The sequence below is a fragment of the Centroberyx affinis genome, unplaced genomic scaffold (assembly GCF_046629955.1).
Source record: "Centroberyx affinis isolate AG114_WGS23_722 - 3 ecotype Tasmania unplaced genomic scaffold, CSIRO-AGI_Caff_v1 ptg001094l_1, whole genome shotgun sequence".
NCBI classification, from domain to species: Eukaryota; Metazoa; Chordata; class Actinopteri; order Beryciformes; family Berycidae; genus Centroberyx; species Centroberyx affinis.
This window is the reverse complement of record NW_027279639.1, coordinates 677,759-705,155: the sequence shown is the minus strand read 5'-3', so window position 1 is coordinate 705,155 and position 27,397 is coordinate 677,759. Positions and strand designations below refer to the sequence as shown.

The 27,397-nt window shown below is 40.9% G+C and overlaps 1 protein-coding gene across 1 annotated transcript; it reads left to right on the top strand.

The window, feature by feature from the left end:
- The first annotated feature begins 3,356 nt into the window (after window positions 1-3,356).
- LOC139647595 (adipose secreted signaling protein) lies at window positions 3,357-27,389 on the top strand. The gene is made up of 7 exons (XM_071523528.1): window positions 3,357-3,582; window positions 4,775-4,840; window positions 6,295-6,402; window positions 13,619-13,758; window positions 19,184-19,322; window positions 22,411-22,536; window positions 24,490-27,389. The coding sequence occupies exons 3-7, from the start codon at window positions 6,384-6,386 to the stop codon at window positions 24,588-24,590; spliced, it is 525 nt and encodes a 174-aa protein (XP_071379629.1). The 5' UTR covers window positions 3,357-3,582; window positions 4,775-4,840; window positions 6,295-6,383; the 3' UTR covers window positions 24,591-27,389.
- The last annotated feature ends 8 nt before the right edge of the window (window positions 27,390-27,397 follow it).

Below are 27,397 nucleotides of genomic sequence, written 5' to 3'. Positions count from 1 at the left end.
TGGCTCTCCCTCAGATTATTTGAAAAGAAGATATCATTTTTTACTGACAGTTGCATTCTTGACAGACAATTTGTAGTTGTACAAGGATCAACATTGGTTGGGGTGACAATAACATGCGGTGTCCCACAAGGCTCCATTTTTGGGCCTTTGCTGTTTCTGGTCCACATCTTTGTCTGTCACATCTTTATCAAAACTTTTTGCTGATGATACCATCATGATCCTGTCACATAAACAAACTTGAATATGTAAAAACAAAACAAATTTCATCATATTCACAGCCAAATACTAAGACATACTGCAAAAACACATCCATATTTCCATTGGAAAGAATACAATTAGTTTCATCTCTGGAGCGGCATGGTAGTTGGAGTGGTTGGCACTGTTGCTTCGCAGCAAGAAGGACCAGGTTTCAATCCTTGCCTCTGGCCCTTTCTGTGTGGAGTTTTGATGTTGTACCCATGTTTGCGTGGGAGTCATGATTGATGAAACACTGTGCCTGACCTTTTGTCCTAGGTGCGCTTTTTCAGATTGAAATACAGAGATAGCACATCTAAATGGGCATTGCTAACACTGATCACCTGAGGAACTATAAGCTAAAAGGAGCTTAGAATCAGTTTTATACCACAGTGTTTCCATTATACTGTATATAGGCTATTCAACGCTGGTGAACATATCGTCCCTCTCTTCAAGATATTATATTGGTAAGTGAGCATTTAAAAAAACACTTGTCTCCTTCTTTTATCCAATCTGCGGAAAATGTCTGTTGCACCTTCAACTAAAAAACTACCAAAACTGTGAGCGATGCCAAACTGCATTGAGGAGCATCTATTAGGGCCTGGAAACACATCTTTAAACCTTGGCCTACGTCTGTTTCACTTGTCAAATTGTTTTACACTGTTGTATGAATATTTTTTGTCTGAATATGGGCCATATTTTGAAACAACATGCCAAACTATCAATGAAGTGATTCTCAAAAAGCCTCTTCACTTTCAGCAGCCTAGTCCAGTTTCACCTGGAAATGTTCAGGGCAAAAAGAGTTGAGCATTGACTCTTACTGATAGAGCAGTGCAACCTGTGGATTACAGTGGAAATTTCAACTACTGAATACCAACATTAGATATTGTGAAACATACTTTTTCTTAGTTTATTAAAAATGTAAATGGAAACTATCTTGCTTATCAAAACTACTTTGGTAGGATCCTATTTGATATGTCAAAGTTGTTCATTTCATTTTATTCCTGTAATTTTTAGATTGGATTGCATATTAATCTCAGTGAGAGGTCAGAAATGCTACTATATTGCATTTTCCCCCTAAGTACATGCCACAGTACAAAACTCACCAGAAATGAGTTTTTAAAAGCAGATTTTCAAAAATGTCTCCCCAGTCGAGCATCATGCCCCCGGGGAAATGCCCTTTTAAAGATAATTTTTGTGGCATTTCTGCTTTGCTAGACAGTTCACAGTGAAAAGAGACAGAAAGGATGGAAAAGAGAGGGGATGTAACAAACAACAAAGCTTCAAGGCCGATTTCAAAACCCAGAATGTTGCATTTAAATGGCAGCCAGCCACCTCAGCCAGCTCAGCCATGCAGGACACAACAGAAAGTTGCCCTTTTAGAGGATTTCACCCCAGCACCTCTCAGAGTCTGTGCACACCGCTGCTTTCTTCAAACAAAATATTCTGTCCATCTTCAACATAAAGATATACCAAACCTATATTTTAATTAACAGATACACAAATCTAACAGAATCCCTTCCCTTACCCTAAAATTTACTTTCGTCTGAATTCACAAACTCATACTTCTAACACCAGACACATAACAAAAAACTGCATCTTCCCACATCCAGACCGCTCACTATCAGTTCTCAATAACAATTTCTCTTAACAATTTCAAATTTAGACTCCAGACTTTTCTGATGAAGCAAACTGGTGGAAGTGCCGTCCCAGTAAATCAACACAAAAATTCTCTCTTTCTCCTTCCTTATTACCTTTTCTCTCTCTCAGTTTGTGTCTTAACTTGTTTTATGGTTTGCTTTGTTGTTTGTTTTGAGATTAGATGTTTTTATATGCGAGATGAGATATGAGATGTTTTTATAGCCTTTATGAGGCATTTTGTTGCGCCCTGACAGATTATTGATTGCATGTCTTCGCTGTTCTTTGTTCTTTATTATCATCATATTTGTTTCACTGAGTTTTTTTTACATTTTTTTATTTCCGCTCTGTGTCTGTTTTATGAAGGACTCCCACAATGACAATGAAACTTTCCCTGAGTGTGATGCAAACAGGTTATAGCAACATTATCAATGTGCCCTTCCCTATTCTAGTCCAAAATGTACTTTTTATTGAATATATTCCAGTCAGACATACAGTACAAAATGATCTCATATATCAAAAAATAAGTGACAGTGTTGTTTCAGGATAAATAAACCTATAAAAGCATTTGTTTATGCAATGTAATGATAGACAGACATTTGTTAGGTTATTATTTATACACTCAAAAGACTTAACCAAGGATTACAACTATACATCTTTTCCATTCACTTTAAAAAAAAAAAACCCAGATATATTGCACATATATATTTATATATTTTTTATTTCTTATTATATTTTTTATTATATTTTTATTTGTATTATTATTATTTTATTTTATTATTTTTCTCCATGTTTATGTTTATTGTATGCACCTTCATACCAAGGCAAATTCCTTGTACTGTGAAAACTTACTTGGCAATAAACCTGATTCTGATTCTGATTCTGATTCACATTAAAACAAAAGTAGGCTACCTTAAAACTTGGGTTAGATTGTATTAATTTAGACTTACAGTTATTTCCCTAAAATGATGAGGGTTACAAATTCATCCAGCAAGATATAATCATGGTCAAAGCTTGTGATAACACTCTTAGTCAATCTTAATGTGCTGACCAGTGTTACTCAATATAAATCCCTCTAAATCTGCAAAGCTTGACAGGATAAGAGCAGAATATAAATGCACCAAAGCTTCAGCTTCATCAGAAAAAAAAACCCTACATTTGTCATAATGTCTGCAAATTTTGATAAGCTATATTTGGAGGGGTATATGTTGTGCAATATTTTGAGATGTACATCTTGCTTGGTAGGAAGACAGAATAGAGCAGTAGCCGTGCCTTACTAGACCTAAAATGTAAAATAAACAAAGAACCACAGGGGGGCGCCATCTTGCCAAAAACGTAGACCAATGATTGGAGGGAAAGGGCAAGCTGCTTACAGGCGGCTTTGACCATCAGTTCCCACCAGTGCATGAGAGGAGAGGAGCGGTTCAGATGTGTTGGATGAGCGGAGCATCTATTACATCTATCTATCTGCAGGGAAAAAACAACCCTAGATTGTTAAAAACCGAGCGGCGTGGCGAGCAGACCACGTGATCAGATGCGGAAATTGGCCAGTGGAGAAAGTGTAGCGAAAGAAAGGGGAGTGGGTGTTTTGGTGAACGACCGCCGGTCCGTTTATATTTTGAGCTGGTACTACCTCTAGCTGCACTCCTCTACCAACACTTCCACTGACGACGACGACGACGGTTTCGGCTGTTTGTTTGGTTAAGTAAGGTAAGCTTCACGGAGATTTAAAAAAAAAAAAAAGACAGTTGGTACTGTTTTTTGTTTTTTTTAATCGACGCGGCAGTAACTTTTTAGGCAACGTTAGGGAAACCAAACAGCAGGTGCATCTGTCAGGGCAGCTAGCTAAGGTATAGATTATGTTTATGTTGCTAGATTTATCTTCCAAATTTTACAGTGACAAGTAACGTATCAGTAACGGTTTAACGTTATTTCAAAAATACAACCGCTCTACTACTTTAGGTGAGTGTAATGTACCCAAAACACAGCCGTTCCTTCTGTGTATGTTATCTTACTCATACCTAAAGTGTTATGCTGTGATGTGTTATTGATCACTCCCAATTTCTGCTTATTTCAAATGGATAAAAGCGATTAACTACCCACAATTAGCATAAATTTAAAGCCAGAAACACTTGCCGCTGCTCAATGATGGTGTCTGTCAGTTTCTGCCCTTTTTTTTTTGGCTTCCACAACTTTAATTTATCAGCTAACGTTAAGTGAGTGACACAGACCTAAAGGAGAGCTGTCACTATCAAAGCCTGGCTGGGCTTCAAGAGCTCAATAAGGTGTTACATGTGAATTAACCTCGGTGCTCAAACCCTTTTTTTTTTTTTTAGGTTAGTGTAGGCTGGTTTCCACAGCAGAGGGAACAAGTCTATACTTTGCACTTGCTATGATCACTCAGCACTGGGTTAATATTTCAGTTAAGAACTAAGAAATTAATGTGTAAGCAAGCTGCAGGCAGTTTTGTCTCTGGGTATCGAGGAACCCACAGCTTTAACTAATATATTTGATGTGAGAAAGATCAATTAAGCAGAAGCCATGTTTGCTGGTATAGTTGGAATATGAGTATTTTCCCCAAACTGTACTATAGGTCTTTGTTTTGTCCTGTAGCTCTCCAATAAGACACACATTATGACTGCTACTGCTGCTTTCAGAGCCAGAGGGCTGTACATCTGAATCCCATGAGCAGTTTTCTAATCATAGTGACCCATTTAGCCGCTCCAAGCAGCATTGACATTTCAAACCGTTAAAAACGGAACCTGCTCTGAGCCCAGACTATTGTCAGTGGATGTGACATTGAAAGTTTTCTGTCCCCTGCGGCATCTTCCCTTCCCCTGTGGCAGTGAGAGAAGAGAGGGACTCTGCCACCGATTCATGCTGCATTCGCTTTCGTTCCCAGGCTCTCTGAACCAGAAGAAGGAAGTTCAAACCACAAGTGGCTCTCTGGGTCGCCAGCCTCGCAGATGTGAGTAGCATTCACACAAAAAAAAAAAAGGACTTCTCCATTTCATATCATTATAAATTGAATTCTTTGAGGGTTTTTTAGCTGTTGGTCAGACTAAGTAAGTAATTTTAAGAATCACTTTGGGCTATGATAACTTGGGCATTTGTAATACTTTTTTGACATTTTATAGACTAAATAACCGATCATGAAAATAATCCTAATCACAGGTAGGTGTTGGGGCAAACCTGTCTCTTGTAGACTAATACAAACGGAATTGAATAAGGAGAACATAGGAATGACATTTAAATGAATGAAATCAAGAGAGCCATCAGAAAGCCTTGTAGGGAAATGTGCTATTAATTTACTGGCTCAGTCAATGGGAGCCGTAGTCTAGGGCCGGCTAGACATAAGGTACTGCTGACATAACACCTCTGTTTTGCCCATGATGCTTCATTGCTTGGCATGCAATTGTCTTGACAAGGCATTGTCCTGTCGTCACAATGGGGTTTTTAAAAATGCTTGTATACAAAGGCTAGTTTCATCCAAGGACACTGATTTGTTGAAGATGCCCTTCAACCATGCTGATTCCCATAATGCATCGGCAGCCGCGCTTTATGAATAATAGCATTATTTGCTATGCCAACTGTTGTGGTAACCACGGATTTAGCGGTCTTGCTTGCTTTCACCTGTTTTTTATTCTTATGTATGCTTAGGATAAACTTTTCAGACAGAACACATGCATTGTTACCGCCTACTTGGATTTTATTGCGACAGACAACCTACCTACTCACAGCCCTTTCTTACACACACACACACACACACACACACACACACACACGCATGTCATTACATCATTATTATATAATATACTGTATATGAGTACTGTATATTCTCCATATTTCCATGTTTATATTAAGCACCTCTCTGAAACGTCATGAACTTTCCTCCATCTGTGCGAAGTCCACGAGCAGCAGCTTCAGCCCCTAGCTAATCCTCTTAGACTGTTTTGTTGTTTTCCTTTAATTTAAGTCTCTGTCGGGAGTCTCTGGTACTCCTGGCTTGACCAGTACAGCACAGCTGGGCTCTCCATTGAAATACATGCTAACCTGGGGTTGTGGATTTAGAAAAAGAAAAATACCCCGCTAAGCTTACTGTGGCTAGCTGTTATTTCCTCGTTTTTATTGGTCTCCTGTGCACAGCTTTTACCTTCCTCCTTATTCTCTCATGCAATTCTGTTGATTTAATCCTTGGCTATAGTTCTCTCTCTCTCTCTCTCTCTCTCTCTCTCTCTCTCTCTCCTCTCTCTCTCTCTCTCTCTCTGTCTCTCTCTGTCTCCCTCTCTCTCTCTCTCTGTCTCTCTCTGTCTCCCTCTCTCTCTCTCTCTCTCTCTCTGTCTCTCTCTGTCTCCCTCTCTCTCTATATTGCTTCATCTTTCTGTCTCTCACTGTCTCCTCTCATCCTTATTTGTTTTCCAGGGTTGTTCTGAGGTCAGACTGCTGAGATGATAAGGCTGTGACAGTGTCTGTGCAAGTGTGTCTGTCTGTATTGGACCAGCTCCCCTGACATGGCCACTGCCAAGAAGAGTGAGTTTTTACTGTTGTATTCACTGCCTGTTATGATGACTGTAATGTCCATTGACTTTTCATATTTTAACACACTACTTTAGACCCTCCTAAGTCTTTCAGCAGTTATTTTCTACAGCCTGGAGAAGCAATGCCATTGTGAAGTGTATATGTCACTTCAGGCAGACAGAGCAAGCAGCAGTTCATGTTCAATATTTAATCAGCCAGGACTAACTCCAAATGTTTGTAACTCAAGATCGAAAGTGTTATGTGTTTGTTTGTTTTTAAACCAAATCTCTGTTAAATCAACTCTGTAGCAACAGGTGGCAAACAGAATAACATACATTTATTTTGGGGGAATTACCAGGAGGTAAAGCCCTTGGCCGGCCCTGTCCGGTCCTGGTAGAGGGGAAAAAAAGGCCTATTGTTGTTGTATCTAGATCAGATTCCCTGTGGACTCTATTCATTTCCTGTCATGTCCATTCAATTCTTTCACCTCTCCTCCTGATCTGTTTGTCCCATCTTGATGAGATCACTGCTGCTCCTCTGCTTTGACTGGAAGGATTGCAAACTGTTGTTCCCCAAAAGACAAATTAGAATCAACACTTTATTCACCAAATACAATGACTGGAATTTGTCTTGGTAACAATGGTGCGATACAATAAATACTAAATGTATACAGGCATCAGACACCACATTCAGTGCAGCGAGACTGTGCAAGACATTCAATAAACAGAAGACTATAAATTGCATTACTCCAGAGATTTTTCCCAGCCTCGTTATAGTGAAAGGATGAGAACGGTGTGATCATAATGTTGGCACATCCATCTTACACTCTGACAACTTGATATGACTGTAAGTTAAGCTTCCTCAGTCTTTTCTTATGCAATTGGGGTTCATTGGAATGGATTGGCTGTTGCTGCAAAGCTTACTGAAGGAAAAAAAACACTTGAATGGGACAACAGATTCTTCAGTTTAATTTGTATTGAAGTCACTTGAGGCAGCCGTCAAAGCCCCAAATTGACCTTTTCACCAATCAAACAACCCAGGGGCATTCAGGCAGGATCACGAAGGCCATCTGCTTAAAATTCACAATTGATTTTTTTCTTTCTCTGGGCGTTTCTTGCATTGGAAAAGGGTGTGTTGGCCCTGGCGAGTCAGTGTCAGCAGCTTCACATCAGATTTTTTGTTGAAGTAAGCAAGTTCTTTTTCCTCAGAAGCAGGAAGGGCTGAATGAAAACCCTTTTTTGGTAACGAGGCTGGCAAGAGAACAAGACCTGGGAGACTGCCCTGAATGACTCAACAGGTTTTTTTATCACTGCCATGAATACGTCTCATCTCCTCCCCAGTGGAGTTTGGGTACTTGTTGCCTACAAAGACTGCTCTGCTGCGGGCCTTTGTTCTTTCTTTGATAAGGTCACTGAATGAGGGACGGTGCAAAGGGAGCCTCTCTATTGACTTGCTGTTGACTGCAGTTTACAAAATGTATTTCTCATGTGTCTGGGATGGACTGAACTGTCACATGAAGTGTGTGTTTCACCTTCTTCTTAGGGAGAACTAAAGGGAAAATGTGTGTATGTGTTGTGTGTGTGTTGCAGCCCTCCCCTTCTTGCAGAGAGTTAATAGAAAGTGTTCTCTTTTTTTTGTATGTGTATGTGTGTCCTACCACGTCTTCAGGGAGAGGCAGAGCTTAAGAGGAAAGTGTGTGTGCGTGTTTGTTAGTGTATGTGAGAGAGAGAGAGAGGGAGAGACATACAGAGAGAGAGAGAGAACTCAGCATTGAGCCATGGGACAGCCTTTAAAGACTTCCTTCCCATGGCCTTTGGAGAATATTAAAGTAGCTCAAGTTGCTCTATTATCTTTATCTATTATCTGTATCTTAAGTTAACAGATACAGATACAGTCGCATGTGACAGAGGGATGGTCCGATGAAGAAGCATTGAGAGAGGAGGATGGGGTGGATAGAGAGGGACAGAGATGAAGCATTAATTCATTCTCTTTACCTGCTTAATCCTTTTCAGGGTCGCAGGGGGGTTGGGAGACTATCCCAGCATACATTGGGTGTAGTGCAGGGAGATTACTTTGACAGGTTTCTAGTCCATCACACATAGACAGACACTCACATTAATACCTGTGGGCACTTTAGAGTCTCCAATCCACTTGACTTGCATGTCTCTGGAATGTGGGAGGAAACCGGACTATGTTAAATCCACTCGAACATGGAAGAAAGAAAGGGCGATGAAGATGAAATGGTACTATGAGAAAAAGAGAAAAAGAAAGAGATGGTGAGAGGCGTTACATGTGTCAGGCGGAGATGCGGTCCCGTGAAGAAGCAGTGGCAAGGAGAGGGGGAGACGGGAGGAGGAGAAGGTGGATAAAGACAGAGATGAATCAGTACAATCAAGCTGTAAGAGAGAAAGCGAGGGAGAAGGAGTTTAGAGAGAGGAAGGCTGACAGGCTGACAGACTACTCTAATATCCAGCGGAGCAGAAGCAGATACACAGATAGCCAGATTAGTGGAGGGAGAGAAATAGATAGAGATTACTCTGAAATAAGCCAGTTTAGTTGGGTGTGCATGTACACTTGTGCATGTTAATTTGTGTGTGTGTGCATGCATCTGTGTGGTTATAGGCCCGCTACTATATGGGTGTGGGTGTGTGTGTGGGCAAGTGTGTGTGACCCTACTCTCTCTCTGTCTGGGCTGTTTGCCAGAGAATGTGGATTATCTGGCCCATCTAAAAGGGCAGGGATCTCAGTATTGTGATAATGAGACTGACACAGAGGCTTGGCCCAAGGCACCGTCCTCATCAGCTGGGACCGGCTGACCATGTAGTAAGGCTGGGTACTGGCACTCGAGGCTTGTTTGGCACCCAATGAATCACGTACTACCGAAATATGTTAAAGCATTCTGTGCCAAAGTTCGGTACTTTAATCTTACATCGTGTTTCATCCAATTACCAGACCCGCTCGTTTACTGAAGTGTAGGTAACGACTGAAGCTCGGTAACTCCTTGCCACAGGCAGGAAAAACACTACTCTTTCATCTCTTCACAGTGTCGCAGAAACAGTCCAAGGATATGATAAAATACGTTTTAGTAAAATTAATGAAGCACTTAATAGGGCACAGTGTTAACCTGAGGCAAGAGAGCTGTACTGTGTTTGATTGCAATAGAAGAAATATTTTACATAAATGTATAGTTCAAGTTTAAGTTTATTTAAGTCACAGAGTTGTCTCAATACACTTTTAAAAAAAAAATCACGGATGTCAAAGAAAGTATTTAGCCTTTCATAGCTGATGCCAAACACCTTCTTTGACATCAGTGATTGGGTTGTGGCCAGAAGTGCAAAGTGCTTGAAAATTTCAGTCCATAGAGAGCAGTGTAACTGATTTATTTTCTGCCGTGTGTTGATTTGCTCTGGTTTTGGAATGAAACTTGATTAGTGGCTGGTAGACTCCACTATGGCAGTACCTTTGTGAACCCCACCCCCTTTTATAATTTCCCAACCTCAATAGGTATAATGTACCCTTTTAACTGTGACTGCTGATAAACTCCCATTGGCCATATAGTATGAAAGCCTACCATTATTAAGCTTAGCGTGTGCCAAGTGAATGTAATTACACTGTCATGGATCCCTATTATATGAACTTCTAGGCTGCATTTAGAAAGCCTCTTAGAGCTGGAGTAGTGACTTAGTGACAGGTCACATAACGTGACCGGCTGATAAACTTAAAGCTTAAGTCTTTGTCTCCTGATTCAATCATCAGGAGAATCTTGCCTCTCTCAACGGAAAAATCCACCCTCGAATGGTCTTACACTGTTAGATATCATCAATCTGTGTTGTTGAATGCATCCCAGGAGTTATTTACTCTTTTGCTGTAATTTACTCATTTGGTGTACCGACTTTCCCTCTCCCGGCCTCAAAGCAGAAGATCATTTGGGTTCTCTGTGCTGCATATGTGTAATTGGAGAGTGATAGCGATAATGTAGTACATTTTTCCAGTTGTGAAAAGGTGAGAGTGGAGAGAAAATAATGCCATAGTGTGCTGTGCCTGGTTGTTCAAGTTACAAAGACAGAGTGTATTTCACATACTACTGGTGACAGATCCTCAAAGATGCAAGCTGTGGCTGCATTGAATTATACTCCATATATAATTATATCTAATTTGCTCTTTGATACTAAGGGACTGACAACAAAACCGTGATGTTTACCGTTGACATTTTAGAGAAATTTTCTCCCATTAAACTCTACTGTCCCTGCGCTGGAAATATCTTGACATGATGTCACAGCATCTGTGTCCAGCTATCCATGGGGATGAGACAAATGCATCATCAAACAACAAAATGGACCCGTAAATGCAACTTAGGTCACCAATAGCTGTTTTTGAACAGTGTTAAAGTGTTTTAGGGTGGATTTTTCCTTTAATTTTTTAGAGACTTAAGAGACATGTTCACAAATCAAACCTGAACTGCCAACATCATTATAATCAGATATTCGGAGTTTCCCTCCAACATCGGTCCATTAGGGAAAAATGTTTAAATCTTGAAATTCTACCCAGTCTTTCAACAATATGGATGTTTCAGTGCTCCAGAAGTCTCAGAGGCTCAGAGATCTTAAAATAGCTAAATGTTTATTCAAATTGAGCTTTATTTACTTTCATATCAGCAATCATTTCATAAGTGTAGGCGTCACTTTTTTCAAATGTGGGATATCTCAATCTGGAACAGCCCCCTTCATAATATGTTCTGTTTTAGGGTTGAATCTGAGATATCTGAGATTTTCCAAGATTGTAGTAATAAGAAATAAATTCTGTTTTAGGTTAGGTCTCAAATCGCATATCTCGGATCAGAGCTCCTATTAGGAGATATTCTTAATAATCCAAGGTATCCTACTCTGACTTTGGGTTTACAAGCTTAGGCCAAGCCTCATATCTGTGAAGTAGAGCGTTAGATAGTAAACTGCACTTCAGTCGAACACCCCCCATCCCTCCACCTTCGTTTCTACTATCCATTTAGACACTGTGATCCTGCGCATATGGAACGTGATGTAACTCTTGAACTCATTACTGTGACCCAGATTGCTGATAGTGAGGATTTGTAATCTCTAATATGAGTCTGTATGAAAGTTTCATGGAACTGGGGCCAAGCAGGTCAGTAATGGCCCGTGTTTCATATGTAATACAAAGACAGAAGTAAGCATATTAAATGAATCTACTGCATAGCTTATGGGGCCAAAGGTACTGCGACACTGTGAGCCTGTCAACTTTAGATCAGTGTTTAGTAAGAATATAGCATATCGTAAGTATAGCTGCAGAGAGAGTATAAAAATTATCTCTTCAGAATTAATCACAATGTATTTGAACCAGACCCTGTAGGAAAGACACTATGGTGCGATCAGCTTGAATAAAATGCAACCGCAGTTTTGCATTTCCCCAAATATCCCCCCATCTCTTTCCAAAGCAGACTAGTCCTTTATGTGTTGTTGCTGTCCTTGATGCATGCGTTTGCTTAATTACACGTCTCGCCTCAAAGAATGAATAATTAAGCTCGCCCTGCTGAATCCAGCTACCAGTGAAGATGCTACAACACTGAATGAGAAGTAGTGCCAAAGGACAGAGCTCCAAAGCTAAATAACTGTTAGATACACGCCCCCTGCTCACACAGTACTTTACAGAGGTGGAGATCAATAATATTGGCTCCAAAACTAGGAACATTGTCTTTGTGCACAGAGGTCACATGGCTGATTGCAGCAATTCTTGAGCTTTTGAGTAAATCAAGAAGCATCGGTTAATTAGTAACATGGTGCCAAGGGGAAGTGTGTGTGTGTGTATGTGTATGTGTGTGGGTGTGGGTGGTGTTTGTAAAAGACACAATGCTTATTTCTACACACACAGGGTTTGCAAGCATGACTAATTTATTTCCTAATTGCGTATTTCACCCCTCGACCACACACACCTCAACACCCCTCTCCCCAACAATTTAAGTTTTCTATGGGAAACTGCTTACAAATTCAAGTGATGGGCAAGGACCAGTTGCTATTATCAGAGGACTGCTTCTTATTTAAAAAAAGCATAATGTAAAAAGTTGTTTTCATTATAGCAGATCTGTCATATTCTGTCATACTCTTGACATTTTATTCCTTAAAAGGTCTGGGAAACTGAAGCTCTTTACGCAGATCCAAAGCTTTTTTTGAGCAAAAATTCAGACAAATTATTTGTTTTCACAGAGAATTGTTTTTTGGGGTTGGGTGGGGTATTGGAAGAAAAACTTTCCATTCTCTCACGCTAAGGAATGAATGCCTGGGCAGGCAGAACAATAAATATCAGTGTCTCTTGAAGTCATAGGGGAGCACCAAACCCTTGGTTATATAACAGGTAATAATATGTTTAGCTTGTAAGCCTAAACTTCTTTAAGTCCTTTATTTTACCTCAGAAATCCCATGGAGACTGGCATATGGGCCAAGCAGTAGAACAGTTCGATGGCACACAATATAGGCTGTTGGTCTGAGATCACCTGTATACATAAAGAATAGAAACATCTTTCAGTGTTGTGATTGTTAAGGTGAGCAGCAGGGAGACCGTCCCTCAACCAGAGGACTTAAATTCAAACTAGGATTTGATCGATATGGGTTTTTGAAAGCCAATACTGATATTTTTGTATTGCAGCTACTAGGGCTGGGACAATATATTGAAATTCCATGTATCGCAATGCAAAATTGTGATGATACATATCGTGGGGCAGAAAAAATTGTCATTCTGCTGTAGTAATCACAAATGAGATGGTTGCCCATCACAATTTCACAAGTTCTCAATCAAAATTATATTATTTTCCTTCAACCTTTACCTCACTTTCACCCCCTCATGTTTGCTCTCTCTTTCCTTCTCACTCACTCTTTTTCTGTCTCCTTCTCTCCTCCAACCCTGCCAACAGTGTTTTCTTGAACACTTTATGTGAGCAGGGTGTGGTGCATCATGGGTGCATGAACGTTTTTTTTTGTTTTGTCTTGTTTTTCAGGCATTTAAGGCTCCCTGAGCTTTCAGACTATCAGACCAGTTTTGAGTACTTACTTTTATAAAGTGCTCCACTGCATGCTCCATTATGTCACTAAGAGGAGTAGGCTAACACTGTTTAACGTGGCTTTGTCCCGTTAATGGGCTCGTGTGTGTGTGTGTGTGTGTGTGTGTGTGTGTGTGTGCATCTCCAACTTTCATTGTCTCCTCCCACTTTTCTCTTTCTCAGGTTCTGCGAAGGCGGGGGGAGTGCGCTTCTCAGAGGAACCCCCTGCTGCCGGCACCCCCTCCCACGTTCACTTTGACGAAAAACTGCACGACTCCGTCGTCATGGTGACCCCAGAGGCTGATGGCAACTTCATGGTCAAGGTGTGTTTTTTTTTTTTTTCAAAGATTTATTTTTGGCATTTTTTAAGAGATACAGTGAGAGAGAGAGAGGAAGGTATGGGAGAGAGAGCAAGGGGAGGACATGCAGCAAAGGACCACGGGCCGGATTCGAACACGGGTCACTGCGGGAAGGACTGAGCCTTATGGTACGCGCCCTACTCGGTGAGCCACTGGGGCGCCCCGGTCAAGGTGTGTTTAAGCTTGTGATTGGCTGAAACTGGCTAAAGTGGTGTCCGCTCTGTTGCTTACTGAGTTGTAAGTTGTGAGTTGTTACTGAGGGTCTTAATTTTCCCCAAATTTAGTTCAATTGGTTCCCATTTTTCAGGTTTATTTTTCCCAGATTACAGATTTTACATGTTTGTGAGCATTCACACTCAATAATGTCTGTTATTGCAGTTTGTTGTCTTAGTCAGATATCTCTGCTTGGCATAAACCATCAATTTTTAGCGAGTATCTTTCCAAAAAATTTATTTCTGCTCCGCTTACACGGTCCATTATTAAACTCAGATCCCGAATTTCATAAAACAGAGGACCCTGCTCCATCCTGTTGCATCCTGTTACCATCAACATAATCTTCAATCACACCACAAATAGGTCTGTCCACTGTAAGATGCCGATGGCATGGAGGATTTAAGTTTATGATTAACTGATGTTGGTTGAGATAATCCAGTTTACACTCTCTGCTTTCCTGTTTCTGTCAATTTACCTTCTATGATGTGATCACATGACAAATAACATTTTCCAGCCAATGAATTATGGTAACATGAGTTCGGGTCTGGTTATTGACCCCAGGGTAATCAAATTCTCTGCTTCCTTTACTCCTTCCTTTACTGTGCAGTCAATGATTATGTTTGATTGTACACCAATACTTAAGTCTTATTATGAAAATACTCCAATTAAGACAGACAAAATTAAGAGTACTGTGATATTAATCAGATTATTGATTCAGATTCAGATTATTGTTCAAATATTATATATAGTTTGATAATAGTTTAATCTGACTAAGCCCAAGGATGTGCAGTTAATTGTGTTTGATTGTATTATTGTGCCATCTTAGTTTCCATAATTAATAATCATAACATAATGGAACATTTAATTAATTTAGAATTTCCATTGTAGTAGAAACAAGGATGTTGATCTAAGATGCCAAAAGGGCTGTAAAATAATTGTATCTATAAAATCATCATCATCATCTGCTAGTCATGATTAATATTTATGATCACAGTATCTAGCAAGATAATCAGGATTATCATTTTAGCTGTAATGAAGCATCCCTAATCCACACCTCAAGGCTTGGCACTGGATAAATTGTGAGAAGGTTACGTGGGAGCAAAAGAAATACTGTCGTAGTTTTGACAGCAGCAGAGGAGACACGACTTTGAATAATCGCAGTGCTTCAGATTGGACGACAGTGGGAACATGAACAAAACGTTCTTCTGCTATGCATATAAAGAGCTGAATCAGACTATTTAATGCACTTTACTCAAAGTAATGGCAATAATTACAGCATTGTGTAAATGTAGTAAATGATGCGACCATGTGACGATCTGATATTACTCTATTTAGTTTTGAGGACTCTCATTGAAACCATAGAAATGTTTGGAGGCACTGTTTAATAAGATAATGATCTCAGCCATTTTGCTAATCTCAGTTATCAGTCATCGGCATCATCAGATACTTCCTTGAAGCCAAGATGGCCTGCAGTAGTTTCCTCTCAGCTATCAGACGTTATTCAGTCTCCTTCCTCTTCACAGGGACCTTTAATCAATTCTGTTTTTACATGAAGTCAAGTACTAGTCAAGTGTTCTGTTCCAAAACACTTAATGCCCATTTTAGAAAAAAAACATTACCTGAATTTAATCATTCCTCTCTAAAATATAGACAGTCTGTGTTGTAAAAATGCTGTCATTTTGCCAGCAAGTAATTTAGTTCAATTCAAACTATATTGCCCTGGAAGTGAAACTTCTTTGCAGACAGGATTTACAGTAAAAACACACAATAAAAACACATATAACAAATCGCCACTGCATTTACTTATTTATTTATTGCATCTGTATTTTAAGTTGCCTACTATCCCTGAAACTACTGTAATTCGTTTTAATTATGTGCTATCAGTCAGTTTGTAAGAGTGGCCTGGGTGTCACGATTTCAAATGGTGGATATCTAATTTTGTATGGAAAGTCTTTGATCCAAGGTGCCAGTCTCCTCAGTTTCTATGTGCGGTGATGGGCTTTATCTGTAAAACATCCAGGAGAAGATGAAAGTCTTGTCTCATCACCGCTAATCTCCTCTATCAACTACAAAGGTACAAGAATGTCAGACTTCTCTGTTCTGCCCTGTCAGTCCTTTAACCCTGGAGGTGCTGAAACGCCAATGAAAGACAAAGAGACGTGCCAAGCGATCGAAAACCTGCAAAACTGGAAGAAGCCAGCACAGCTCACTGGAAAAAATCTGTGAGTTTTGTTTTTATTGAGCTGTCACAATGAACATGTTTCAGCTGTACAGCCTCCAGTAGCATCGATGCTGCTTATGATCAAGATGCTGATGAAGGGATGTACAGCTGAAACATGTACATAACTGCTTAATAAAAACACAGCTCATTTATTTTTTGAGAGTGCTGGCTATTCTTTCCACTTCTTTAACCCTACCTGGTCCTAGTGGCTGTTTCTAACTGCCACATAGCAGTTTGGGACCTAAACTGTACCTGAATATATTTTAAATTTGTTAAATTGTTCAGACAGGGTGGCAAAATAAGAACAACTTGCACAGAGGAATATTAGATCATCTAATATACTCTGCTGTGATTTCTGGTTGAAGGAAAACAAATTTTGCTCCTAATTCAAAACCAATTGACAAGCACTGATTTAAATATTTGTAAAAAACACATATGATTTAGTTTACCTTACAAGTGATGAATTTTTGTGGCTGCTCAAGTGCCTGGTACGTAAAATCAAATGCATGTCAAGTAGCTCACATTTTCAGAATGATCCTTCAGATACGTCCTAGAGTCCTCTGTATGACTATTACTAAATGACTAAACTATAGTCTGTATTCCTTTTGTCTCTCCTTCACTGCCAGTCACTGAATAAGCCTTCCCTCCATCTCACTTTTGTTGTTAAATTCAGTACTCAGTTCTCAGCTCTATCATTGCTTTCCATCATTGTCTCAGCGAAGGCATGCTTGGAGAAAAAGAAATTTAAATATGAAAGATGGATGGAATAAATGTCCTTACAGACACAAAATAAATGCCTCCAGAGGGCTTCTGCTTCCACTGTTTCTCAACTATACCCAAACCCCAAAAGCACAGAAGAAAGTTCTGTATACACCCGCTGTAACTAAGCCTGTCCAAGCTCTGAAACAAATTCATAGCCAAGTCAATTTGAGTGCTTAAAGGGAAAAGCAGCACTGCTCTCTATGGGTTGAAACTTTCAAGCATGTTGTACTTCTGGCCACACCCCAATCAGTAATGTCAGAGCAGGTGTTTGGCGTCAGCTGTCGAAGGCAAAACACCTGCTTTGACATCACTGATTGGGGTGTGGCCAGAAATGCAACATGCTTGAAAATTTCAACTTGTAGAGAGCAGTGCAACAACACTTTTCTGCCTTATGTGATTTAGTGTTGATTTGCCCTTTTTAAAAGCTGTGTGCACATGTGCTAGAAACTTAGCTGTGACCTAGAGTTATGGAGCAGTCCCTTTTTGTGTGTGTGTGTGTGTGTGTGTGTGTGTGCCCTTTGATGGGCCTGCTTCACAGTGGGCGCAGAGTTCTGTCAGCCCGACGTCGTGGCTGAATGTGCCGCGTGTCTACATTATCGCCACGGAATCGGGGGCAGGGGGGGGGTTGCTATGGAAACGTCCGGAGGTTGCCAATCCTGGCAGTCACACCAAAGATGAGGTGGGAGTGTGTGGGAAAGAAGCGGTATGCATACCACAGCTGTCTGAATACCACCTTTCTTTCACTCTGTAGAAACTGTAAACACGTCGTCCCCCACAAATGTTGAGTGGGGCAATAAGTAGAAAATATGTTATCTCATGTTTCTTGATTGACGTACAGACTATTAAACGAATGCTGTGCGCCCCCCTTAGGCCAATCAGTGTAATTTTGAAAAAGCTGAAACTGCTGTCAGAGCTGCAGAGGTCAAACTGAACAAGTGTTGCTTCAAAACTGAAGAATAAAAACATTGTTTTGGTTGAACTCTGCCTGTCGTCCGTGTTCCCGTGCGTGTCCAGGTCCGAGTGTTGCAATCCATTTTTATTTTCTACAGAAATGTTCTAAACCAGAAATGTTTCACGTCACTTATCACTGTTCATCATTCTTCATTAAGGAGCCATATCACCTATTTTATATCTATTTTTTCCCAGCCAGATGGTTTAAATCTCAAACCAAATGAATTTGCGAGAGATGGCTCACAGTCTGGATGTGCGTGGGATTATGCACATATAAAATCAGTTTAGTTTTTCAGTGTAGTGCCCCTTAAATGTTTTCTCTCTCTCTGTCTCTGAGTCCCTCTCTCACGCCTCACTTATGCTGCCGCTGCCTCTCCTCTGTTTATTGCTTTAACCAGGGGTCGTGTGAGGCTGAAGTTGCCGGTTGCAGCTCTAGCTGGAGGGGCTTTGGCTTATCTCTCCTTTCCTGCACTCCCTGCTGTCTCCCTCTCTCACTTGATCTCTATCTCTTTTCATTTATCCCATCTTCTCTCGAAGGCTTCTCTCCTTTCTCTGACAATTCCCTCATGAATGTTTCTCTTTAGTAAATAGTAGGCTGCTACGTCTCAGTCACTCCTCACTCTCTCTCTCTTACTCTTCCTCTCTCTCGCCTTCCTTTATACTCTCTTGTTTAGTATATGGGTAATATGAAATCATCATAAAGTCTGCGTTGTGCTGTATGTAACTGTGGCAATTTCAGTTGGTTGCATCAGAAGTAAGTTAAGTATGCAACAGTGTGGAACCTGTTTTTGTTTCTGACTCAGTCAGCAAGTTAATCTACCGTCTGATGGATGATCTTGTTATGCATTCGCAGTCTCGATTGCGTGAGATATCGTCCTCTAAGAGAATTACTTATTCATACTATTCATAAAAATCATTTATTCATTGAGATGTAATAGACCTACACTATACTGTATCAGACCAAGCCAAAGCCAATTTCTCTGCCTCTCTCTCCCTCTCTCTCTTTTTTCTCCCTCCTTCTCCCTCTCTTCCCATGTCTTTCTCTCTGTCTCCCTCCTTTCTTTTCCCTTCTTCTCTACTCTACTCTTTTGATCCCCCATTACACACACACACACACACACAAGGGTACAGTGGGATCAGTCCAAATTTTGTAGGAGGGGAAAGATGGAGATTGCAGATTGCATTTACTGTTAACTGCTAATTCCTTACCCCTCTCTCGCTCTCTCTCTCTCTCTCTCTCAGGTCGGCTTCCTGAAGACGCAGCACAGGTATGAGATCGTGTTCACCTTGCCCGAGGTTCCTGCACTGGGAAAAGACGTGTGTCCTTCGCCGGTACCCAGTCCACACCTCCGGATCACCGATATCACACCTGTACCAGAGGGTAAGATGAACACAAAGAGGGGGAATGAGGGGGAACGCAAACAAAGAAAACAAAACTAAACACAGCACATGTATATAAACTGAGCATGTACAATATCAGGGCCGCCTCTTTCCATGAAATAATATGATCAGGTGAATCCAGGTGAAAACTAGGATCCCCTCTTCTACTGTATCCATTATTTAAAGAAATTTGAGCCTTGAAACAACTGAGACATGGATTATACAAAAGAAGCTGCAGCTCATAAATGCTTTTGGCAATAAGTAACATTTTTACTGCCCCATAGAACAGTATGACCATTATATATCTGCAGGGGGTTGATAGGATTGTCAATCAATGCAATGACTCACTGATTACTTCATCAGGTGCTCCCCACCTATTTGAAGTTTACAGTGCAACCAGTGTTGCAAGACATTTCAGCTAAAAAGCCTTGTCGTAACAAAGCAGCATTATTACTAAAGTATTTTGCGTCATGATATATTCCCTCTTCATTAGACGTTTCTGTTGGATCTCTGCTCTAATCAGCTAGCTTACTCATCTCTATTGTGAAAATATGACATAAAGAGGGTGAGGAGGAGGTCAGTTGTATCGATGTTGTTACGAATTCAATTGGTTGCCAATAGAAATCAGTAAAGGTCAGAGATTACTTAATGCCCATTTTAATTTAGTTTACTCAGCATTAGGCTTTTGCCAGTCACACAGCACACTTTGGCCTCAGCTACACAAATCAGTCTGATGTCACAACCTAAGTCTGCTACCTTTTTCCTATACCTGTGTGCAGTTGTTTTCACTCTTCAACACTGACTGGAAATGTAACATACAAAGAGAAGTGAATTTAGTACGTGTCTGGTTTTGTTTCAGGCAGACCTTGGTGAAATGGCATCTGCAAATAATTCTCAGCATGGACCAGATGGGTGGGGATTACTGCAGCAGACAACTCAGATAGTATTAGCTCAGTTGTCTCTTACAGGAAAGTGGCAAAAACAAAACTGCCTTTCAAATGGAAGTCTAAATTATCTGGCACTCGTTATGCTGTCCTATGCGGCAAACCCCAAACATCTAGCACCTACAGAAGCAAGCAAATACCGTCTGACACAGGTCTGACTTCAAATCAAACCACAACGTTTTGAATTGCTGCAGTGTTGAATCTTTACTGGATTCCCCCCCCCCTTCAAAAAAAACAACAACTTGCTTAAATGGGCCAAAGGTGATCCGAGTGCTCTAATGCTTTTGGGAGCGCTGCCCACTTCTCTAGTCCAACTCACTCTTGGCCAAGTAACTAAATCACATAACTGACCTTTACATGGCTGTTTTGAAATATGGTGCCACGCTTTTATATTACCTTCTGGACCTGTGTGCACGTTTGTTTCTGCTGATGTTAATAGTGGCAGGTGTGTGTGTGTCTGTGTGTATTTATTATATTCCTGACTGTTTACTCATTTGTCAGCTGTGTTTATGTGTTTTTCCCCGTGTTGACATTTCGTTCCCTTGGCCGTCTGACTGTCTGTCTAGCGTCACGCTAATCCATATTCAAAACAGACTCACAAATAGAGAGAGAGAGAGAGAAAGAGAGAGAGTGGAGTGAGGAGTTGGCAATAAAGAGGAAATACAATCTCTCTCCCTCTGTGTGTCTCTCCTTGTGTCTATCCCCTCTCCCTCTGTAACTCATTTTCTGGGTCTCTCTCTCTCTCTCTCTCTGTCTGTCTATCTGTCTGTCTGTCTGTCTGTCTGTCTCTCTCTGTCTATCTCATTCTCTCTCTCTCTCTCTCATTCTCACTCTCACTGTCACTCTCACTCAATTTAATTCAATTCAATTCAATTCAAGGTGCTTTATTGGCATGACGTACATGTGCACATGTTGCCAAAGCATAGATTCAAACATAAATGAGATAGAAATAAAGTAAAATAAAATGAAATAAACTGCATATTAAATACATAGATTCATCACATAGAATATTTCTGGACAGTAACAACAATAACAGTGATGATTACAAAAAAGCAAAGTTAAAGAAAAGTTTACAGAGTGATTTGTTTCTTGATTATGGCATGACATCATCATGACATCACATACTGAGCACAGAGTTCTACTGTTTCAACATTTTCTCCAAGCAGGATACACATTTTTTTTCGTTGACACTGAGATTTTGAAAGTTCTCTATTCTTTCAGAGATTTTTGAAAAGTATGTGTTCCTGATGTTTTCATACTTGGTACAGGAGAGAAGGAAGTGTTCTTCACTTTCTATTTCTCCTGAGTCGCAGTGCACACACACTCTTTCTTCTCTTGGCAGCCAGGTTCTTCTGTGCCTGCAGGTCTCTATAGCTAGCTGCTGGTCTCTCCTGCCCGTCTCTATAGCTAGCTGGTGGTCACTGAATCTGTACATCGTCAGCAGCTTCCTCTGTCTGGGCTGTTTGATTCTGATCAGATACTGGGCCAAATTGTAATTTGTTTTAAGGTTTTGGAAGCATTTAGTTTTGTTTATAAGTTTGATTTCTTTTTGCCAATAGTGATAATATTCTTATTGTGTTGTTTTTTCTATTTGTTTGAATTTTGTCAATGGTGGTTGTGTGGTTAGGTTTAGTTGGTGTTTTTTGGTCAGGTATTCCAAGGGGTCTCTCTCTGGGTGTCTCATCCAGTGTGTCAGTGCGGTATTGTGGGGATACTCTCTCTATACACTCTCTCTCTCTCTCTCTGTGTCTCTCTCTGAGTTTTTGCACCTCTCCTGAAACCAGCATGCCCAGAGTTATGTTACTGTAGAAACATTGATTCCACTGGTCTAAATAATGTTTTTTTTGTACAACCTGCCTTGCAGCACATATTGATATTCATCAAAGCATCTAATTCTCTCTCTGCAATAATGTTTAAACTGATTACTTGATGTGTAGGCTGTCAGTGTCTGAGAAGTGAGGCGTGAACTTTCTCTTGAAGTGTTAAGGAAACCCTCTGAGTAATGAGTTCTCTCTCTATCTCTCCCTCTCTCTCTCTCTCTCTCTCTCTCTCTCTCTCTCTCTCTCTCTCTCTCTCTCTCTCTCTCTCTCTCCATCTGTTTCTCTCTCTCTCTCTCCCTCTCTCTCTCTCTCTCTCTCCCTCTAGGTGGTCTGAAGGTGACCTGTGAGTACATGGCCCAGCAGGAAGGCGTTCTGTGTGAGGAGGTGCTGCTGCTGAGCGAGACCAACGAGGAAGCCTCTGTTAAGGTCAAAGTTCATGCCAGGGTCATGGGTGAGATTACTTTATCAATATATATAATAACAACCTCATTGTTCTGTGCTATCTCTTCATCAACAGTGTCTGTCTGTATATACAGTGTATATTACACCACACTGTTGCCTCATTGAATTAAGTAACCCAGGGTTTGAACTTGCGGCGGCATCTGGAAACTCCGAAAGACATGAGGGAAATCCTTAGAGAAAGATATCAATCATCTTTTGGCAGTCCTTTATATTTTATGGTTGTACAGATTACACAGATTATTTTTCTAGCATTTCTACTTTTGAAACTTTAAAGGAGTACACCAAGTTTTTAGTAGATTGGCCTGTTGGTCAAGTTACCCATTAAGTGATGAGTGCATAGACACCAACCCTGGAATAACCACATATTATTTGTGAGGGACCATGTGTAAGACGATGAAAATATAAAATCTATGTATCTAGGCCGTGTAAAACTATAGCTTTTGCTGTTAAAACCTATCTTTTGCTGCCCAGCATTTCATTTTCAATATAGTATTTTTTCCCCCAAACTAATCTCTACATGCATCTTCTCTTATACCAACAAGCACTTAGAAGCCATTTGCAGCACTTCTCTATAAACACAGCATTCTGATTCCCATTCGGTCTTTCACAACTGAAATGAAGTGCAGATCATCCTTGTTTACTACATCTGACTCAGTCTGGGAGTCTCTCATTACTGCCTCTTTTAGTTTTTGGTGGAGACTTGATAGCCACAGAGAGGGTCGAATTCACCAGTGTGCTGCTGCCTCCTGCTGGAGACTCTGAACAGTGTCAACAAGCAACACTCCTCGTTGGAACGTGACAGTCACAAGACAAGTTAATCAGAAACAGGCCTGAAAAGAGTGAAAAAAAGAGTGAAAAAGCCCTCTCAGTTCAATTCAGCTCACTTCACACCTTTATTGTCACATAAAGGAAATTGGTCTGCAGACAGGAATTACAATAAAACCACACAATAAACAATTAATAACAAATCACCACCACAGGCAGAAGCCACTAACTACATTGCTATATACAATGCCTGTTCATTTCCTTCCACATATTAGTACTGTCATTGAGGCATTTGCTGTTGTGAAGCACTTGCAGGATGAAAGGACCCTGTTATTATTTAGCATTCTCTAGACTTAAAGCAGTGCCAGTCAGACTGAATGGGAGACTGGCATTTGTTTCAGCAGATGGAGAGTTGGGTAAAGGAGGGGAGGGGGGTCTTTCCGTCTGTGACTGTAGTAGAAAGCGTGTGTGTGTGTATATTTGTGCATGCTTGCGTGCGTGTGTGTGATTGAAGACGGGTGAACGGGGATTGGGGTGGTGTGAGCGTGTTTTATTCACAAAGCGTGGCCTGAACATCTGTGCGGATGTCCGTGTGTAATTGGGGCCTGGACCACAACCAGATCAGCGGATTAAGCTCCCTCCACCACTGCTGTTACATCCGACCAGTACTACCAGTGTTACAGCAGACTGACTGGGTATAATAAAGCTTTTTATACGGCCAATCTGGTCGGTCAAAGACACCACTGTGCTAATAATTCCCTAAAGTTATTTGTTGTCATGCTAACTCTTGTGGTAACCAGGGAACTAGGTAGTAATCTGTCTTGTTTTTTCCTGTTTTTTTTTTTATTCTTTTGTATATGTACAATTTTTAGAATTTTTTTCTACTGGCTGTCGTTTTTGCACCTCTCCTGAAACCAGAATGAGTTATGTTACTGTAGAAACATTTCATTCACTGGGCTAAATAATGGTTATTTTGTACGACCTGCTTTGCAGCACATATTGATATTCATCAAAGCATCTCTCTTCAATCATGTTTACACCGATTAATTGCTTTCTAGGTTGTTGGTGTCAGGGAAGTGAGGGGTTGACTTTCTCTTGAAAAGTGATTAGTGAGATCTCTCTCTCTGTCTTCTCTCTCTCTCTCTGTCTGTCTCTCTCTCTCTCTCATTCTCTATAGATCGTCACCACGGTACGCCCATGCTGCTGGAGGGAGTTCGCTGTGTCGGTGTGGAGTTGGAGTACGACTCTGAACAGAGCGACTGGCAAGGATTTGACTAAATCTCAAGTACCTGCCCCCCCCCCCCCCCCGCCCCCCCCCCCCCGCCCCCCCCCCCTTTTGAGTAGACACACACACACACACACACTCAGATACCATCTTGCGGGACGACAAAAGAAGGATCAGAACTGCACACTTACCCAGTTGTAAACACATAACACACACCTGCCATCTTCCTGGATCGAGAAAGAAACAAGAAACATGCACAATTGCCCAGGTTTATGCACATACACACACACACACACACACACACACACACACACACACACACACAAAATACAGTGGTTCACCCCAGTCCCCATGTTCAGTCCTCGGCCTACAAAGGAAAGGATAGTGGCTCTGCGTCCTGAGAACATTTGCATAAATTCAAAACCATTCCTCCGCTGCGTCATTCACCGCAAAATCCACAGCATTTGAATGGACATATTGTGACTTCTATTGTTGCTTCTTCTCTGCGAATGCAACTTTTCGAAATCCTCTCTTTGCTTCTTACCACACCTATGTTTACCATCATGTATTCTGAGTAGTTTGTCTGTGTTTTCCTTATCAAACCTCTAGGGGGCAGCAGTGCTCTCTGAATCAATGCAGCCCCAGATCCCATTCACTGCCACTGTGCTCCAGTTCTCTCTTTTCCCTGATGTGTGAACTGTTCACTCACCTGTTGTCCTGCATGGATTTACAGGTGTGGGTGCAGACAAGGGCTCTCTTTCATTAATTCAGGAGCTTCAAACTGACCTAAGGGAAGGAAGGAATACATCTACGCATTTCAGGGAAATAGGAGTTGAATTGGTTGGCAGTACCTAGCCTATAATGCCTCTGTTTTACCGTAGGGAGGCGCTGCAGACCACTGTATGTAACCCTCCTCACCTCTGAAGGCTTATCTGGACCAACCACGGCCCTTTACTGTGCTGCAATCTGCTCACATTTCTCCATTTAAAGGAAAAATCCGCCCTCAGATCCCTCTTACACTGTTAGATATCATCAGTCTGTGATGTTCAATACCTTCCAGGAGTTATAATTTACTTTTTTGTCGTTCTTTCCCTCAACCTGCCTCGTCTACTTCTACTTCAGTTAGTGATTTCCTACATTTCCCAGAATTTGCAGCTAATAACAATTCAGTAGTGATAGCGGAGCGAGAGTTTCTCTGGTCAAGAAAAAGCAAAAGTCATGCCTCTTACTCAAAACTCAACATGTCTTGTGACTGCATTGCATTCTGGTCTATTGAGGCTGCTGTTGGTGGAGAAAAATCTGTCTCTCTGCCTCTTCTACCATGTGTCTCTCCCTGTATGATTCTTGAACATCGGTGTAGGGCTGCAACTAACGATTATTTTCATTGTCGATTAATCTGTCGATTATTTTCTCGATTAATCGATTAGTTGTTTGGTCTATAAAATGTCAGAAAACGGTGAAAAATGTGGATCAGTGTTTCCTAAAGCCCAAGATGACGTCCTCAAATGTCTTGTTTTGTCCACAACCCAAAGATATTCAGTTTACTATCATAGAGGAGTAAAGAAACCAGAAAATATTCACATTTAAGAAGCTGGAATCAGAGAATTTTGACTTATTTTTCTTAAAAAATTACTCAAACCGATTAATCGATTATCAAAATAGTTGGTGATTAATTTAATAATCGATTAATCGACTAATCGTTGCAGCTCTACATCAGTGTAAAATGGTGAGTCTAGAAAGAAGCCCTTGATTTTTTAGATTGCTGAAATATATTCTGCTAACAAACTATTGTAGCTGCAGTGAAAATATCTGGCCAGTTAGCCATAGGAAGAATAATACACCACCAAACAACAAAAGTCCCAGAAATGTAAGGTATTTTGCAAATAGCTGTTTTTTTTACCCAGTGTTTTCGGGTGGATTTTTCCTTTAAGCTAGCCGACCAGTCAGTCTACCAGGTTTAGGGAGAGAGTAACGTTTTGTCTCGTGTGAATTCGTCAAGCCTTCAGAACCCATTTGAGACACAAGTGCCTTTCATCGTCCTGTCCCGTTTCACACGTAACCTGCCGTCCTGTCACTGTTTACATCCTGGCACATACCTACCAGCCAAGGAGATATGGGGGGTCGAGTGTGGAGCAGCAGGGTGGTGTAGTGAGCAGGGAGGCTGTCCTCCAACAAAACGCTGAGTCCCTACCAGCTCCAGGGACGCTCTTCTGTAACTGACCCTGACCTTTGACCTCACTGCGGAGGGACGGGGGCAGACAGAGACATTGGAGTGATGGTGGAACTATCACTAGCCTGTTTGTTGTCTTTCCATTGTGTAATCCCCCCTCCACCATCTTGCCTCTCTCTCTCTCTCTGATCATACAGGTGTTTTTGCCCTTCGGCCCACTTACCATAGTACGAGTGCAGATCAGAGGAAGTCGGATAGGTATAAACGCAAGTGGATAGATTACACTGTCTATCCACTCTTGTTTCATTTATACTTGTGCTTGTAGAGTAAGTGCCATGAACTGGCTGGACTGCAATCAAATTCCCTTCTTGTGAATCAGCTCTAGTCTCATCTGTTTTGACGTTTTTGTTATGCATTCAGCCTTAAAGGAAACGATTCGGTGTGTAATTTCTCTGCATAATAGGCTATGAACTGTTTGTGTAGTCCAGATTAGATTGATGTATTTGATACTTGCTGCCGCATATACTGGGTCAAAGTCTGGTTTGTTCCTTTTTAGTGTATCTTTTGGCAAAACTGAAGTGCTCAATAGGTTACTGGTTCAAGAATGTAGCAGTTTATTTGTTCATATCTGCTCCCTGTATGTGTGATTTGTTACGCTGTCTGTATTTTTTAATGTCAAAAATGAATAAA